This window comes from Callionymus lyra, chromosome 3, assembly GCF_982586985.1.
Source record: "Callionymus lyra chromosome 3, fCalLyr1.hap1.1, whole genome shotgun sequence".
NCBI lineage: Eukaryota > Metazoa > Chordata > Actinopteri > Syngnathiformes > Callionymidae > Callionymus > Callionymus lyra.
In genome coordinates, this window is record NC_141820.1 from 35,145,525 (window position 1) to 35,159,642 (window position 14,118).

The 14,118-nt window shown below is 41.3% G+C and overlaps 2 protein-coding genes across 2 annotated transcripts; one reads left to right on the forward strand and one right to left on the reverse strand.

Annotated features, from left to right (window-relative positions):
* The first annotated feature begins 1,146 nt into the window (after positions 1-1,146).
* cdcp1b (CUB domain containing protein 1b) lies at positions 1,147-10,295 on the forward strand. Its single transcript, XM_087787694.1, has 13 exons — positions 1,147-1,507; positions 3,727-3,942; positions 4,040-4,375; positions 4,444-4,659; positions 5,301-5,651; positions 5,731-5,946; positions 6,070-6,426; positions 6,554-6,913; positions 6,976-7,173; positions 7,912-8,268; positions 8,333-8,689; positions 8,765-8,849; positions 9,589-10,295. Exons 1-13 carry the CDS (start codon positions 1,459-1,461, stop codon positions 10,085-10,087), a joined length of 3,597 nt encoding a protein of 1,198 aa, XP_087643820.1. The 5' UTR covers positions 1,147-1,458; the 3' UTR covers positions 10,088-10,295.
* A 587-nt stretch (positions 10,296-10,882) lies between these two features.
* On the reverse strand, positions 10,883-14,036 carry LOC148084598 (tetranectin-like). Its single transcript, XM_087785978.1, has 3 exons — positions 13,889-14,036; positions 13,725-13,823; positions 10,883-11,514 (listed from the first exon to the last, which is right to left on the reverse strand). Exons 1-3 carry the CDS (start codon positions 13,983-13,985, stop codon positions 11,108-11,110), a joined length of 603 nt encoding a protein of 200 aa, XP_087642104.1. The 5' UTR covers positions 13,986-14,036; the 3' UTR covers positions 10,883-11,107.
* Positions 14,037-14,118: the final 82 nt, after the last annotated feature.

Here is a 14,118-nt window from a genome sequence, read left to right on the forward strand (position 1 = left end):
GTCGATGTGACATGTGTTGATGCACTTTATGATCATTTATGCTGAAGTCGACACTGATGCTGAACTAAAGCCTGCTTGATGAAATGAAAACACAAAGATATTACCAGTGTTCAGCCACACGTCTAAAGATTAGTGCACATGCTCTCCTGGTTAAGAGGGTCAGTGAAGGGGCGAGAGCTCTTGGTAACCCCCTGACAGCTGCTTCACACTTGTCCGGAGACAAAGACCCGTTTTGATTTCACTGTTCCGCCCACAGAGAGTTGTCAGACCAGCTCCACAACAACCTTCTAGACTGACGTCCTCAAGTTAATATGATAAGAGATAAGAGAGAATTTAGAAAGAGAAGCTGATAGGTAAAAGTGGAAATCACTTAAGAAAAAACATTATTTTATTTGAAAAGTACAGAACATTTAGACTTCATGTGCATAATTCAGTTTCTGAAACAGCTATTTTTGGCCCTGAACTTTAGTGGAGACTTTTAGTCATGTTTTGTTCTTACTGGTGCTTGAGGTGCTTCTATCTAACCATCAGGGCAGACACCACTGGAGCGACTTATATAAAACAATTCAATTTTACTTTAACTCACACAATGGAAACATGTTATGATGTGAATAACGGCTAAGATGTATAAATAGCCTCGTCACCTCACCTGGAATATGTGTGAGAGCGAGAGTGTTTGAGCGTCTATTCTGCTCCAGCTAGAGGAGAAGAAATCAATTAAGTGAGAAAAAACAAAATATCATATTAATTCGAATAAATCCCTGATTGAGACCGACAGGTTAACTAACTAGTAGGGGTAACTAAAACATGTTTGACCAGCAAATCCACATCTACTAAAATATTCAAAATGATATTCTGTTTTTTTTCAGTTGGTTACAAAGAAGAAGAATAAACATTAGTAAAATAAGTTAAAAAGTCAACAAACGTGTCTGTTCACCATCGCCTCAGGTGTGTTTCTGTGGTGGAATGTGTGTGTGTGTGTGTGTTTGTGTCAAGACATGTGGAGGCAGGGGACTACAACTGACAGTTACACACACACACACACACACACACTCACTCACTAAGCAAAAAAAAAATCACGATCACGACATGAACGGTTAACGTCAGTCACTTCCGGAATACATGAGTCGTCACGCCTCGGCAACACATCTCTGGCATGTTCTCGAGCCCAAAATAGGCGCCAATCGTGCCGCACTGGGAAGAAAGTCACGTGGTGTCGGTTCGGATCCCACTCTCTTCTTCTTCTTGTTATTAGCGGGTTCGGGTTGAAGGCAGCAACGGCGGTTCCGTCAAGTCCGGACAGGTAACCGTCAGTCAGGGACCACGCCCTCCGCCGCACCAGCCCAGCAGGTAACAGGAAGTGCGCGGAGCTGCTGGACGCCTTCGTCGCAGAAGGAAAATGAAGTAAAAAAAAAGGATTTTTTTACACGACAAGAAACTTTCTGTGACATTTTAAAAATGCGTCTCCACACCTGCGCCATAGTGATGCTTCTGGTGACGTCATCAGGTGAGAACACTTGTTGAACTCGTCTTGACTTGTAAATGTAAAAAAGTAAATTGTGTTTAACCTACAAATGTTTTAAAACACTAGTCCGTCTGAACTATAGGTCAAAGCACCGCGACACGTGCAGATTTGAGGGTCTAGAGATGAAGCTAATGTATACATGCTAATGTCATTATGCTAATAGCTTATAGCTTCATATAAAATGTGTTTAATTGGCGTAAAAAATATATGAAGAATTGTCATTGTTGTCCTCCATTTTAAGCGCCTCGTGCAACTTCCTGTTGGCATGGATTCATACAAGCTTCATTAATTATTGACCAACAATCTGTTCTTCTTGGGTGTCAGTGACATTTTCAAACTTTTCATCTCTTTATTCGACATGCGTCTGTTCTTCTGTTGTTTGACAACCTCTCCACCAACGAGTTAATACTTAAGCATGAGAAGTTAGAAAACTGTTAAAACATTACTGTTTATCTTTATATTGCTGCCTCTTATCTGAGCTTTTTGGTTTCCTTTTGGATGCTCCACTTCATTATTACTGCAAAATGTCATTCATATGTATATATAAAACACGTTTTTGTTAATTATTTGACATTTAACAATATATTATAACCCCTAAATACACTTTCATTTTCATTTAAACCCTGTGCAATGTTGTTGTGAGACTCCTATTAACAACTTGGTTAATAAAGTTAATACTTGGACAATAATGGACAATAAAAACTGTATTGTCACAACTGCCCGTCATGAGTGAAGCTGCTGGAACATAGAGAATACCATGGTCTACTATTAAATTAAATTAAATTTCCGCCTATGCACCTTCTTTGAGGAACAATAGGCGATGCACTGTTGCTACTCTTTCACTATTTTGCTTTTTACTACTTTTCCATTTTCAAAATATAAGTCTGAATTCGTTTTATTGCTTTATTGACACATCTGCTCACTGTGTCCTAGCAATGCTGGGCAGAACCATTTCATGCCGGTCTAGTGGGGGGACTCTGAAAAACATAATTTATTATTGTGATTTAACACTTACTGAATAATCATTGATTCCTTGCATTATGAAATGGGTATCCTTGTGTTTTTTAACCAAACAAATTTGTGTATAAATTTGACCTAGATTAGTGTTTTTTAAATCAAATATTCTCTCAGTTTAAAACGGTTCTTGGATGAAAACTCAGAATGAATTTTATGATTATTTTTTACCCAAAAATATTTATCATACAACATCCATAGTCTCTGTAAATATTCCAAACGTTCTGCACCAACTACAACTTCCAAAACCATCTGACATTTGACTCTGTGTCACAGGACCTACCTGAGCCTGCATTTCAGGCTGTGTTACTTTCAAGTTCTTGCAAGTTTATGTGGAATTTAGTGCAGCTTACCTCGCATTCTGTTGGACAGTTCTGGAAAAATCCAGAGTACTTTCTTAATCAATAAGGCAGATGTTTTAGAGCCACAGCTCTTTCTTCACTTATTAACCACATTTTAGCTGACGTTCAGTTGCCTAATGGAGCAGAGGCTAAATGATGTAACACTCCACTTGGAAGCAAAGAAAATCCTGGAAAAGGCTGATAAATGAACCAAAATGTCATACATCAATGCAGCATCTTTTCAGGACATTTTTGTATATTTTTGTTATTTATATCTGCTGCATCTGGAAGTATGTTTTATAGAATCAAGGTTAGTATGTGTGCATCTCTGTCAGGGTAAACGCAGCTAAAACACAACATTTTAATCCAGTGCTGCTTTTAAGTGCGTGTGTCCTGAATCACCCCTTTTCCCGAAAAAACGATACGTTATAAATCTTGATTAGTTTTAATCTGTTATATACACAAGGATGTGTTTGCTGTTGGAGCACATGATTTCACTTTGCCGATGCACCAAACAAACTGAAACTGTCTATCCAGCCAACACTGTTTAATCATTGCTCGTCAAAAGTGTTGATGACAACAATATTCGATTGTCAACCTGTTAAATTAAAAGCCGTATTTCAGAATGTTTATTCTAATTCATATATATGCTTTCTATCTACTTCCCACATCAAGGTTTGTTATTTTTTGGAAGATTCCTTATCATTTCTCACACCAGTAATCCCCTTTGCTTATCTTATTTTAAGCACAAGCAGTGCCAGATATCACTATATCAACCGTTATCTTGCGTGTCTTACTCTTTTTTTGTGTGAGCAAAGGATAATAAAAACATTTCAAATTTCCCAGAATGCTTCCAAACAAAGGTGAAACCAGCCGAGGGCTCCACGGTGACTGTGTCCTCCGTCCTGCCTCCGGATGAATGCTCAGTCTGTAAGGTCAATGGCACAGAGAACACCTGCTCCACCTCTCTTGTTTTGGAACCTAAAGTGGAAATCCAGCTGCTGTTCAAGTGCGCCAAGGCCGTGGAAAAATCGTTCGTTGTCAAGATTAGTCAAAATATCAGTGAGTGAAATGACTAATGTTTTGGCTTTTGGCACCTTGTTTACTCCAATAGATCAAACGAACATGTAGATAAAAATATATTTTCTCTTTCTTTCAGTTTGCACAAAAGACTCCTGCAGCCCAGCAACGATAGAAACTCAATCTTCTCTTCTCACTGAGCTGCCCAGAACTTTTACATGGACCACAGAGGCTCCAGAGAAGACGGTAGTTGGACTGGACATTCTAGGAGAAGGTCTTGAGGAGACCCCTGGACCCTGCCAGAGTGAATACCAGTACACCATTACTATACCCAAGACCAATGAAAAGGTCCGCTACTGTAAAGGAGGATCAGTGACTCACCTGGACCTGCTCGGTGGATCTCTTGTGTCTCTGCAAGCTAACCCAAATGCAGCCGTGGAGCCTGTATTGTTCCAGGCATCTGCCGGACCCCTGAGTAAGAACTTATTTGGGATTCAAATATTCCTTTCATGTATCTGACGTGTTTATGTGTTCTGTGCGCAGAGGGTCGGACCATGGTGGTGACGGTGGCTGATGCTACAACTATGGTGATCAGCAGGAATCCAAAAGAACCAGAGTGCGAGCTGTGCTCCTTAGAAGGTGGCTCGTCCGTCTGCAGTCCCAACGGAAAAACTTTGACAGGCGTGTCGAGCCTGTCGCTGGAGTTTAGCTGTCTGAAGCCTCAAGACGTGTACCAGGTGGATCTGGCAAAGAAAATTGGTGAGCATACCTGTGTAGTGTTAATGTCAGACAACCATGTTATTAATAAAAGAACTAATACAATTAATAATAACTATTCCTTTTTTTTCTTCAAACTTAAATTTCTAAGCTAAAAAATGTGGATACACACAAAATGCAAAGATAAACTGAAAACAATAATGTCAACAACGCATGGAAATGAGTTGCCAAAAAGTGTTTAAACACCTTTCTTTTGCTGAAAATATTTTTTCAATTGAAGCATCTTTTTTTCTATTGAGTAATAAATAAAACAAATCGACCACCATAAATATGCACAACAAAAGCAACTCACCACCATAAACCTTTAATTCAACCACAAACAAAAATGCTCCAAACCTCCTCCAGGAGCTGAACAAACTTAACAAATCCCTCATCCATATCCCACTTTTCCAAATACTCTTTTGCAACTAAATAAAAGTATTTCACATAAAACGGCATGTTAAGATTAAACGTTGTCTCCACTGCCCTTTACACTGTAAATTGACATTCAAAAGAGTTGTGACTTGTGTAGGTGACGTGTTGGTTTGTTGTCATTTTCTTTTTAGTTTGAAAAGTCATGTGTAGGAAACCCATTTATTTTCTGTTTACTGTTAACAGTTGTGTCTTCTCTGAAATGTTTCTAGAATGTTCCAAGACCTCATGCACCCCAGGATCTGCTGAGTTGGACCCAGACCAGTTTAAAGACTTTAAAAGGTCCCTGTCATGGGAGATCAGTGTCCCAGACAGAACTGTGTTGACTCTGGGGGTGGTTGGTGCAGGACTAAGAGAGGTGTCTGCATCAGACAGCTGCCAGGATGGATTCCACTTCTCCGTGAAAGCAACCAAAAGTGACGGAGAAGTGAAGACACAGAGCTACTGCAGAGGAGGAACTCTGTCTCGTCTTGATCTGCTGGGAAATACCGTCCTGTCAGCCAGACTGCCCAAAGGTGGCCAAGTGGATCAAAAGCTGTTCTCTGTAAAGACGAGCCCTAGAGGTCAGTGTCAGTCATCATTGTAGGCATTTCTTCTCAAAGCACAAAAACATTGTCTGATTTGTCCCTTTAATCCATCAAGGCAGCAGGTCAATGTCCATAACTCCTGACAAGGACACCATCGTCCGCATCACCAGGCAGTCGGCGGAACCCGAGTGCAGCGTCTGTGTGGACCGACCACCCAATCAGAAGTGTCTCCCGGACTCACTGACTCTCGGAGATCCTCGAAATACCTCGGTGGAGTTCATCTGTCCCCGACCTCAGGATGTCTACAGCGTCGAGATCAACAGAGAGATTGGTACCAACATTTAAACATAACAATTATTATAAGCTCAATGACTTCCATGCCATGTGAGGGCTCTGCTATAAATAATTATTATTTTACTTGTCATTATTAACTCACAAGTATTGATTTTCCCAGACTGCACTGCTACTTCCTGCTCTGGTGACATTGTTCAGCCGGAGTCTTCCCTGTTCCCGGACTTCAACCGCACCTTCACATGGGATCTGAAAGTTACCTCGAACCGGGCTTTCCAGCTGGACTTTCCTGAACCAGGAATGCAGCAGATTTCTAATGAGGAGACCTGCCCGGACGGACACACATACTCCCTCGTCACATACCTTCGCACTGGAATCGCGAGAATTGGAACCTTCTGTAAGGGTGGCACAGTGACCACCATCCAGGCTCTCTACAAAGGCACAGTGTCCCTGCAAGTCCCTGGAGACATAAGCCTGGATGCTGTCGACTTCAAGCTTAAAGTTGGACCAGAGACCACCAGTAAGTTGTCAGGAGGTTATCTGGGGAAAAGGGTGAAATATCCAGGTTTGAGGAGAACTTTTTCTTCTTGCACCAGAAGGTCTTCTGCAGATGGAAGATTTCTAATGTCTTTCTCTCCTTACTTTAGAGTTGGCCATCATTAAGATCAACCTTCCTCGTGGAGTGTCAACAACAGACTTTGTCTCCGCCAACTATCCCAGCGACTTTCCAGACGCTCAGGAGATGCAGTGGGACTTTGTTGTTCCGGGCATGCACAACTACTCGGTGAAGTTCCACGAACACACAGAGCCAGAATGTCTGAACGGTGTATTTGGTGTGGAGTACCAGAGACAAAACAAGAAGGTTACCAAGGTGGCTTTGAGTGATCCTCAGCCGGAGCATCAACAGGGGAACTTTCACATGGTGCTGAAGAACTGCGAGACCAACCGTACCCTGGAGGGACTTAACCTGAAGTACTCGGTGTCAGGGATGAGGAGTGGTCATCCAGGTACGAGCAAATCTTTCCAGAAGCTTAAATGTATGGCTGTTAATGTTGTCTCTTCTCTTCAGTTCTTTGCTCTGTGGATTTGACAAAGCAACAGAAAGTTTCACTGCAGATCCAGAAAGTTGGTTCTGACACGTACTGTGAGATGAGTCTCAACTCTAAACCTGTGAAGAGTTTAGAGGTGCCGGCAGGATCCAAAGCAACGCTGTCTTTCCTCGACTGTCCCAAGGAAGACTTGAGACTTACTGCAACTCAAGTTATCGGTAAGTTTTCATAACTTAAAACTCAATCGATGATTTTGAGGCCATGGTTCTCGTCTGTCAAATGGCAGATTGCCTACTTCAGGTAATGTGTGTGCTTTAGGTTACTGATGGATTAATACAGGGGGGAGCAGAGACTCTCAGCGAACACAAGGATGTTTATTTACAGGCCACAGGCAATATCACATGTTTGTGACATTGTATATAATATTATTCTTATACACGCTGGCTAGAAACTTCTGCCGTGGTTCTATGCTGTTTATTTGAGCTCTTTCAATTAAGAATCTTTCATTTTTATAGTTTTTATTTTAGTTTTAATGTATGGGTGAACATGTGTGTGTTGTTTTATGAATAATAACAATAATATAACATACTTGTATAGCTGTTTAGCAGTCAATCAGATTTTGTGGCTCCTAGTTGCTGTCAGGGGGGAATACCTTCAGTGGCTCTTTGGAAAAAATAAAACAAAAGTTGAGAATGAGGGTTAACTTGCCGTGGAAAGGTTTGATTTGCCTGAGTCATGTAATATGAGCATTTGTCTAAATGTAATGTCATGCATCGACAAAAACAATGTCCCCGTTTTCTTAACATAGTCCACATTTTATTTTAGCAATTTTCAACATTACTCTTGTGTTTTTAACACACTTTTGGGTTTATTTTTCTTTCAAATTATATATATTTGTTGTTATCATGTTTTTTTTATGGGTTATAAGTTATTTTTCTGTTGTTTTTTTTTGCCAGAGTGTAAGAACGTCTCCTCCTGCCCCTCAATTCCTCTCACCGTGCCTTCCCTGGATTCCTGTCTTCCGATGCCGCTCCACAGCTTCAAGTGGGACGTCGTCATCCCCGTGGACGGGACCGTGGATCTGGTTTCATTGTCCGAGGGTTTTCACCAGGCGCTTCCCGGAGAGCAATGTAATGGCTCCACCTCGCTGCACTTGGCAGAGGCCGATGGTCTCTCTGTGGGGGATTTCTGCTTGAGAGGGATCATCCAGAAGGTTCAGGTTCACGCTAACATGTCGGTGACCGCTACAGTGAAAGACTTCAACAAGAACAAGGGGCCTTTTCTCAATGTTTCCTTCAGCCCAGGCATCCCAGGTACTACCTCATTGAGGGTCCAGCTGTGTCTTTCAGTGTTTAAACTCCTGCTTTTATCTCTCAGAGACCATCATTTACAGCGTCAGCCCTCAAGTGGGCACGCAGACCCTGCTGGCCACCCCCAACTGGTCCGCGGGTATGAGACCCCTGTCTACAGTTTCCTGGATCGTCAACCTACCCAGTCAGTACCAGGCCCACATGCAGGTGGTTAACTTCAGCCAGCCCAAATGCAGCGATCGACACACCAGCATCAAGGTCAGGATGCTGGGCTACGAGGAGGAGATGATGAGCCGGCGGGAGGACGAGCCAGTGGACGAGAAGCTGCTGATCCCCAACAGCTTCTACCTCAACATGTCCAACTGCATCCCTGAGCAGAAGCACTTTGGTGCCGTGACCAAAATAGTTCTGGAACCCAAAACAAGTGAGGGATCGTACATGGAGTCTTCCTCGATACAATTGAATTGACTTGACTCGCATCTACGCTCTGCTTCCACAGATGTCTTGGCCCTGGTTCTGGGCATCGTTGGAGCCTGTCTGCTGCTCCTGCTGCTGGTGCTGGCTGTTGTGTTCCTGGTCAAGAAGTAAGTGCATGCAATGCCTGGTAGCTCTGTGGTTTAGTTCCTTCTCTGTGGTTTAGCTCCTTCTCTGTGGTTTAGCTCCTTCTCTGTGGTTTAGCTCCTTCTTTGTGGTTTAGCTCCTTCTCTATGGTTTAGTTCCTTCTCTGTGGTTTAGCTCCTTCTTTGTGGTTTAGCTCCTTCTCTGTGGTTTAGTTCCTTCTCTGTGGTTTAGCTCCTTCTCTGTGGTTTAGCTCCTTCTCTGTGGTTTAGCTCCTTCTCTGTGGTTTAGCTCCTTCTCTGTGGTTTAGCTCCTTCTCTGTGGTTTAGCTCCTTCTTTGTGGTTTAGTTCCTTCTCTGTGGTTTAGCTCCTTCTCTGTGGTTTAGTTCCTTCTCTGTGGTTTAGTTCCTTCTCTGTGGTTTAGCTCCTTCTCTGTGGTTTAGCTCCTTCTCTGTGGTTTAGTTCCTTCTCTGTGGTTTAGTTCCTTCTCTGTGGTTTAGTTCCTTCTCTGTGGTTTAGCTCCTTCTCAGTCCCCTGACTCTGGTTCACATAGCAAAACACTATCAGCCCTAAATGACCCACATCAAGAATCTTTAATTTCATTTTTTAAAGATAATTAAAGGCTGTTAAGCCTGACTTTATCTCAATGTAACAAATGTATTATTTATTAAAATAAAAAAGATTTACTTTTTGACAGTTAGTAGATGGTACAAAGTACATGGACAAATTGAGTCATGTTTCATTCAAACACTCTTCCACAAACAGGAAGAAGAAGAAAGACCGGATGAACAAAGAGGCGTCCATCTACATGGGTAAAGGAAACATCTTCCGTCCCGGAGACCAACACTTCACGAAAAGTCGCTCTGACAACGAGTCGCACGTCTACGCCTCCATCGACGAGTCCAGGATATACAGCCACCTGATGGCCGACTCCAACTACTCCGACAGCATCCAGGACCACTTCAACGGCATGCAGGTGGACTCCTACAACACCTTCATGGGACCCGTCGACGGCACGCTGCCTGTCATCAACGAGCCGGAGCCGGAGATGGACCAGTACAGCAGTTTCCTAGACCCCTCGGAAACGTTCATCCCGTCTCGCCCTCGCACGCCCATCGACCGCCAGGACAGCCTGGGGTTCGAGGACCGCCGGATGGTGGACAACGAGCTCTACACCTTTAAGAGCTCCGGGGACATGAACACCATCCGACTGTCCGCTACCGATCTGCAGCCAGAACCGCCCATTTTAGAGGAGACATTTTAGATCTTTTGGACCACATTTTTTGTGACGCTTTTCTGTCGGAACTAATTTTTCAAAAGTCGACGCTGTTGAAAATCTTTTTAAATGAACTTTAATTAAATGTCTGGCCCTGTGCTCGGGTTTTTGGGGCTGAATGTTGTATTTCTGTCTTTTTGAGGACAATTTTATTTGTAAATACGCGTTTTTTAATAAATTGAATGGCAACACTTTTCTTACTTGGAGTTTTTTAACTTTTCCACTATGGATGTAGATGCCATCACAATAATAGTTTAACATTTCAAATGGAACTTTAATTTTTTTTTTTATTGAAATCTTTTTTTAAGAATTTTATTATGTTTTTGAATAATTTTTTCAAAAATGTAATATAGAAAGGTTGACTGTGTTTTTATTGAATAATTTAATTAAATCTGTACATTGAAAAGTTCAATAATATTATTTTTTTTTTAAGTTAATATTTAAATAATTCAAATGTATTTTTGGAATATGAATAGATAGTTTCAATTGAATACAAAAAAAAAATCAACTTTTCAAAATACTCTGCCTGGACTGGCACATCAATATTCCACATAAATGATTATCCACATGTTGCACATTGCGATGCGAGCATGTAGATTGTGTTGCTTCCCTCTGACTTGCTAACGGTGACTTAAGCAATCATACACTAGGGGGCGCACTCCCATGGTAAACCTATGTATCCATATTCACAAACACCAGTCCCTCAGTTTACCATGATCCAATTATGTGGCTCATGAAATGAACGGAAGCTGAAACCACAAATGAATTGAGTTTATAGTTAGTTTACTGGGCCAACATGATGTTCTTAGCATGTTACACTTTTATTTCATCATTCCATAAGTGCAGACTTAATGGGATTAAATCAGATGCACCATTACAAAGATAATGTTAAGGTTTGTCATCACATTCTACATGTGCATAGATTGAGTGTTAATGCGCTGAAAGAAATATGGTCTGTGGATTATGGAGTTGATTTGCAAAGCAACCATGCAGAAGGTCTGTCTTCTCTCAGACGATGTTGAACTGGCAGACGGAGGCCTTCTCCTCTTTGCAGTTCTCGTCAAACCACTTCCCGCTCAAGGCCACGTCCAGGACGCCGCAGTTCTTTGACTTGCCTCCGTCCGGCTGACGGGATCGGGGGTTGGTCGTGTCCCAGTTCTTGTAGGTGATGGTGGTGCCGGCCTGGTCCGTCCAGGTGCCCTCGGTCAGCATGTCGTTGATGCCCAACCAGATCCGCTCCGCTGGGCCCACACTCTGGCTGATGTAGTCTCGGAGCCGGTCGTTCTCGTCGCCGGACATGGGCAAGCTGAGGACGCCACCCATGGCGTTGCAGTCCTCACTGGCCGCGTGGTAGCGCTTCTTCGCGGGGTCGGCCAGGAAACACTTTCCGTGGATCTTGACTCCCTTCAGACAAACTAAAACGACAAACAGATTCAAGTGGAATCTACAGAACTGGCAGGGTTTGTTTTCACATGCTTGACAGCAGCAACAACAACTGGAAGTGATTTGATGTTCAGCGTAGATGCTGAAACATGTGTTCTGCAGACTTGACTCCTGCTTTCCATTCGTCTGCCTCCTAAGATAAACACACAATAAACTAGCCTCTTTGGTTATTTAACACGCTAGAGCTAATACTTTGTTAACGAAGAACAGTACAGATGGAAAATACAGTTCATGAAACAAATATCTTTGTTATAGAGTGACCATATGTCCTCTTGTAACCAGACAAGTGCTCTTTTTGGAGGGCTGTACACAGAGAGCTTATAAAATCCTTCAAATGTCCAAGATTTTGAGTTTGTGTATTGTTAGATTAAAATTGTTATATACATATATGCCAAACTTAAATTAATGTAAAAAGGTAATCAAACATAAAGTAAGAGAATAATAAAATATACTCTGCTTAAGGCTAAGAGCTGAGGAACCTTTGTGTCTCTTGTGACTCTTGACAAAGTCGTAACTGCTTTCATTTGTTTTGAAACCAAAATATGTCTAAACATCCGCTTTAAAAGCTGCTGTAAATGACCGTATCCTCTCGTCCACAATCATGACCTTGATCTCACAAGATTTCGTGGTTCCTTTAGCTGAGGAGGATGTAATGACTGCCATCTCGTGGCTGGAAGTTTAATAGCAACACAAACATGAACGTGCTTATTTCCACTTGAATTGTAAATTAAAATATGAACGAATCCTATTCATGATTATATCTCTACTCAGTTCGTCCAAAGCCACTCACACGGAACACGCATGAGCTGTCTGCCAGTAAGCCAAATAAAAAGTAGAAATGCCAAAACGCAAATGCAATTTTACAGAGGAAATGTGGAAAAGGTACATGTGTTTTTGCCAGGGTCGTTAAAAATGGAAAGCCAAGTTTTTCTCCAAAAGCTTATATCACCACTTAACAGTAAAGCAAAGAATACTCTACCTCTCTTTTTCTTTTTCTTCAGGCATTTACAATTTCTCTTTTGCCACAATAAGATACGTTATTTTTGGATAATATGCTAATAAAACGTTGAAAATAAGATCCATTTTTAAAATCTTTTTTTTTTATATATTTATATTCTCATGTAGTTGACATGACAGAAGGTATTCTGAAGAATGTACTTCCTCAGTATTTCTAAAATTTGTTAGACTATATAGAGATATTAGATTGTTTTTTTCTTAGAAATCTGAATATTTATACAGGACTATTACAGAGCATAATGTTATTGATATCATACTTACTGATAATTTGGTTATAAAATGCTATAGATAAGATAATATATTGCTTATAAACACAACTTTGTTCTTTTTTTGAGAGAGAGAGAATTCAGAGCTTGTAAAAATAACTCAATCAAAGCCCAAAACCTTCAAAGTTGATAAAGTTATTCGTTTTAGTTGCAGGTTGCGAGTGTGTATTGTTACGGTTTCGATATTGTGTTTCAACAGTAGTTTCATAATGTGCTAACAGTGTTAGCATGTTGTTACAAATGTGCTAATAGCTTTGATTATTGTTCGTTTTGGTGTGTTTTAGTTTTATTTCAGTGTTGCTGCTGAAATGTTGTTATTGAAGCAATATATAAAACTTTTTGTCAAGTTTGTGTGCTATTGTGTATTTATAGTAGTAGAGTTGTGGTGGTATTGTGATAGTTGTTCACTCACAGTGTTGTGAATAAACCTTATTTTTCTATTGTTTTCTGAACTAGTTTTATAGCCATCTTTTTGTATTAAATTGTGTAAATAAAGTAGTACGTTGGCAGACGTACTGGCATCCTAGTTGATTAACAGTAGCGTCATCACCATAATTTTTATCACATTATTGTCGTTGTTAGTTGTTGTTGTTTTTTGTCCCAGCTTGAGTTATTCCATTGTTGTGATGGGATTGTGGTTTTGTGAGTATCAGCAGATAAAATCAATAAATAAATAATTTAATATGATTTTATTTAAAGATTCTAAAGAAAAAAGTGTTGCGCATTTCATATATTTTACAAAAAAATAATAATTTTGTAAACATTTGGTGGTCAAAATGGTCAGTTTAATAGTTTCATTTTGACCTTGTGCCAGCCAAATAGATGGTTTGGTAGTGTGTGTGAAAAGGTCTGCAGATGTTAGCAGACTCTGGTAATAACCAGCTGGTCAGTGACGTTACCAGTTTGCAGAGCTTGTTGTTCCTTCAGCAGGTTGAGTTCTCCCACGATGTCGTTGATCTGCTTCTGCAGGTCCTCGATGGCTGCATCTTTAGTCACGTCTGAGTGGCGGCAGCACAGACGTCAACATCCAAACCAAGGCTTCATCAGCTCATGCTCACTCTACCTTTCTTGGCCGGCTTCTTCTTCGGTGGCGTCTGCTGGAAGGTGCAGTTGACCAGCAGCAGGATTCCCAGCAGCACACACACACACTTGGACTCCATGATGGCGAGTGAGAAGTTACCAACGTGGACGCTCCAGATTGATCCCCTCTGCTCCCTCCCTCTGCTCTCTGGTCCAAAACCTCCAACGTCCTGGAAGATTCCACGAGGGTGGGTCTGTGGAGTGACTGCCAAA

Excerpts from the sequence above, each read along its gene's own strand:
- cdcp1b (XM_087787694.1), top strand. The coding sequence starts at position 1,459 with ATGCGTCTCCACACCTGCGCCATAGTGATGCTTCTGGTGACGTCATCA. Across the intron at positions 5,947-6,069 it reads CGAGATCAACAGAGAGATTG|ACTGCACTGCTACTTCCTGC; the intron begins GTACCAACATTT and ends TGATTTTCCCAG. Across the intron at positions 8,269-8,332 it reads CTTCAGCCCAGGCATCCCAG|AGACCATCATTTACAGCGTC; the intron begins GTACTACCTCAT and ends TTTATCTCTCAG.
- LOC148084598 (XM_087785978.1), bottom strand. The coding sequence starts at position 13,985 with ATGGAGTCCAAGTGTGTGTGTGTGCTGCTGGGAATCCTGCTGCTGGTC. Across the intron at positions 13,824-13,888 it reads GAAGAAGCCGGCCAAGAAAG|ACGTGACTAAAGATGCAGCC; the intron begins GTAGAGTGAGCA and ends GCCGCCACTCAG. Across the intron at positions 11,515-13,724 it reads ACAACAAGCTCTGCAAACTG|TTTGTCTGAAGGGAGTCAAG; the intron begins GTAACGTCACTG and ends TTGTCGTTTTAG.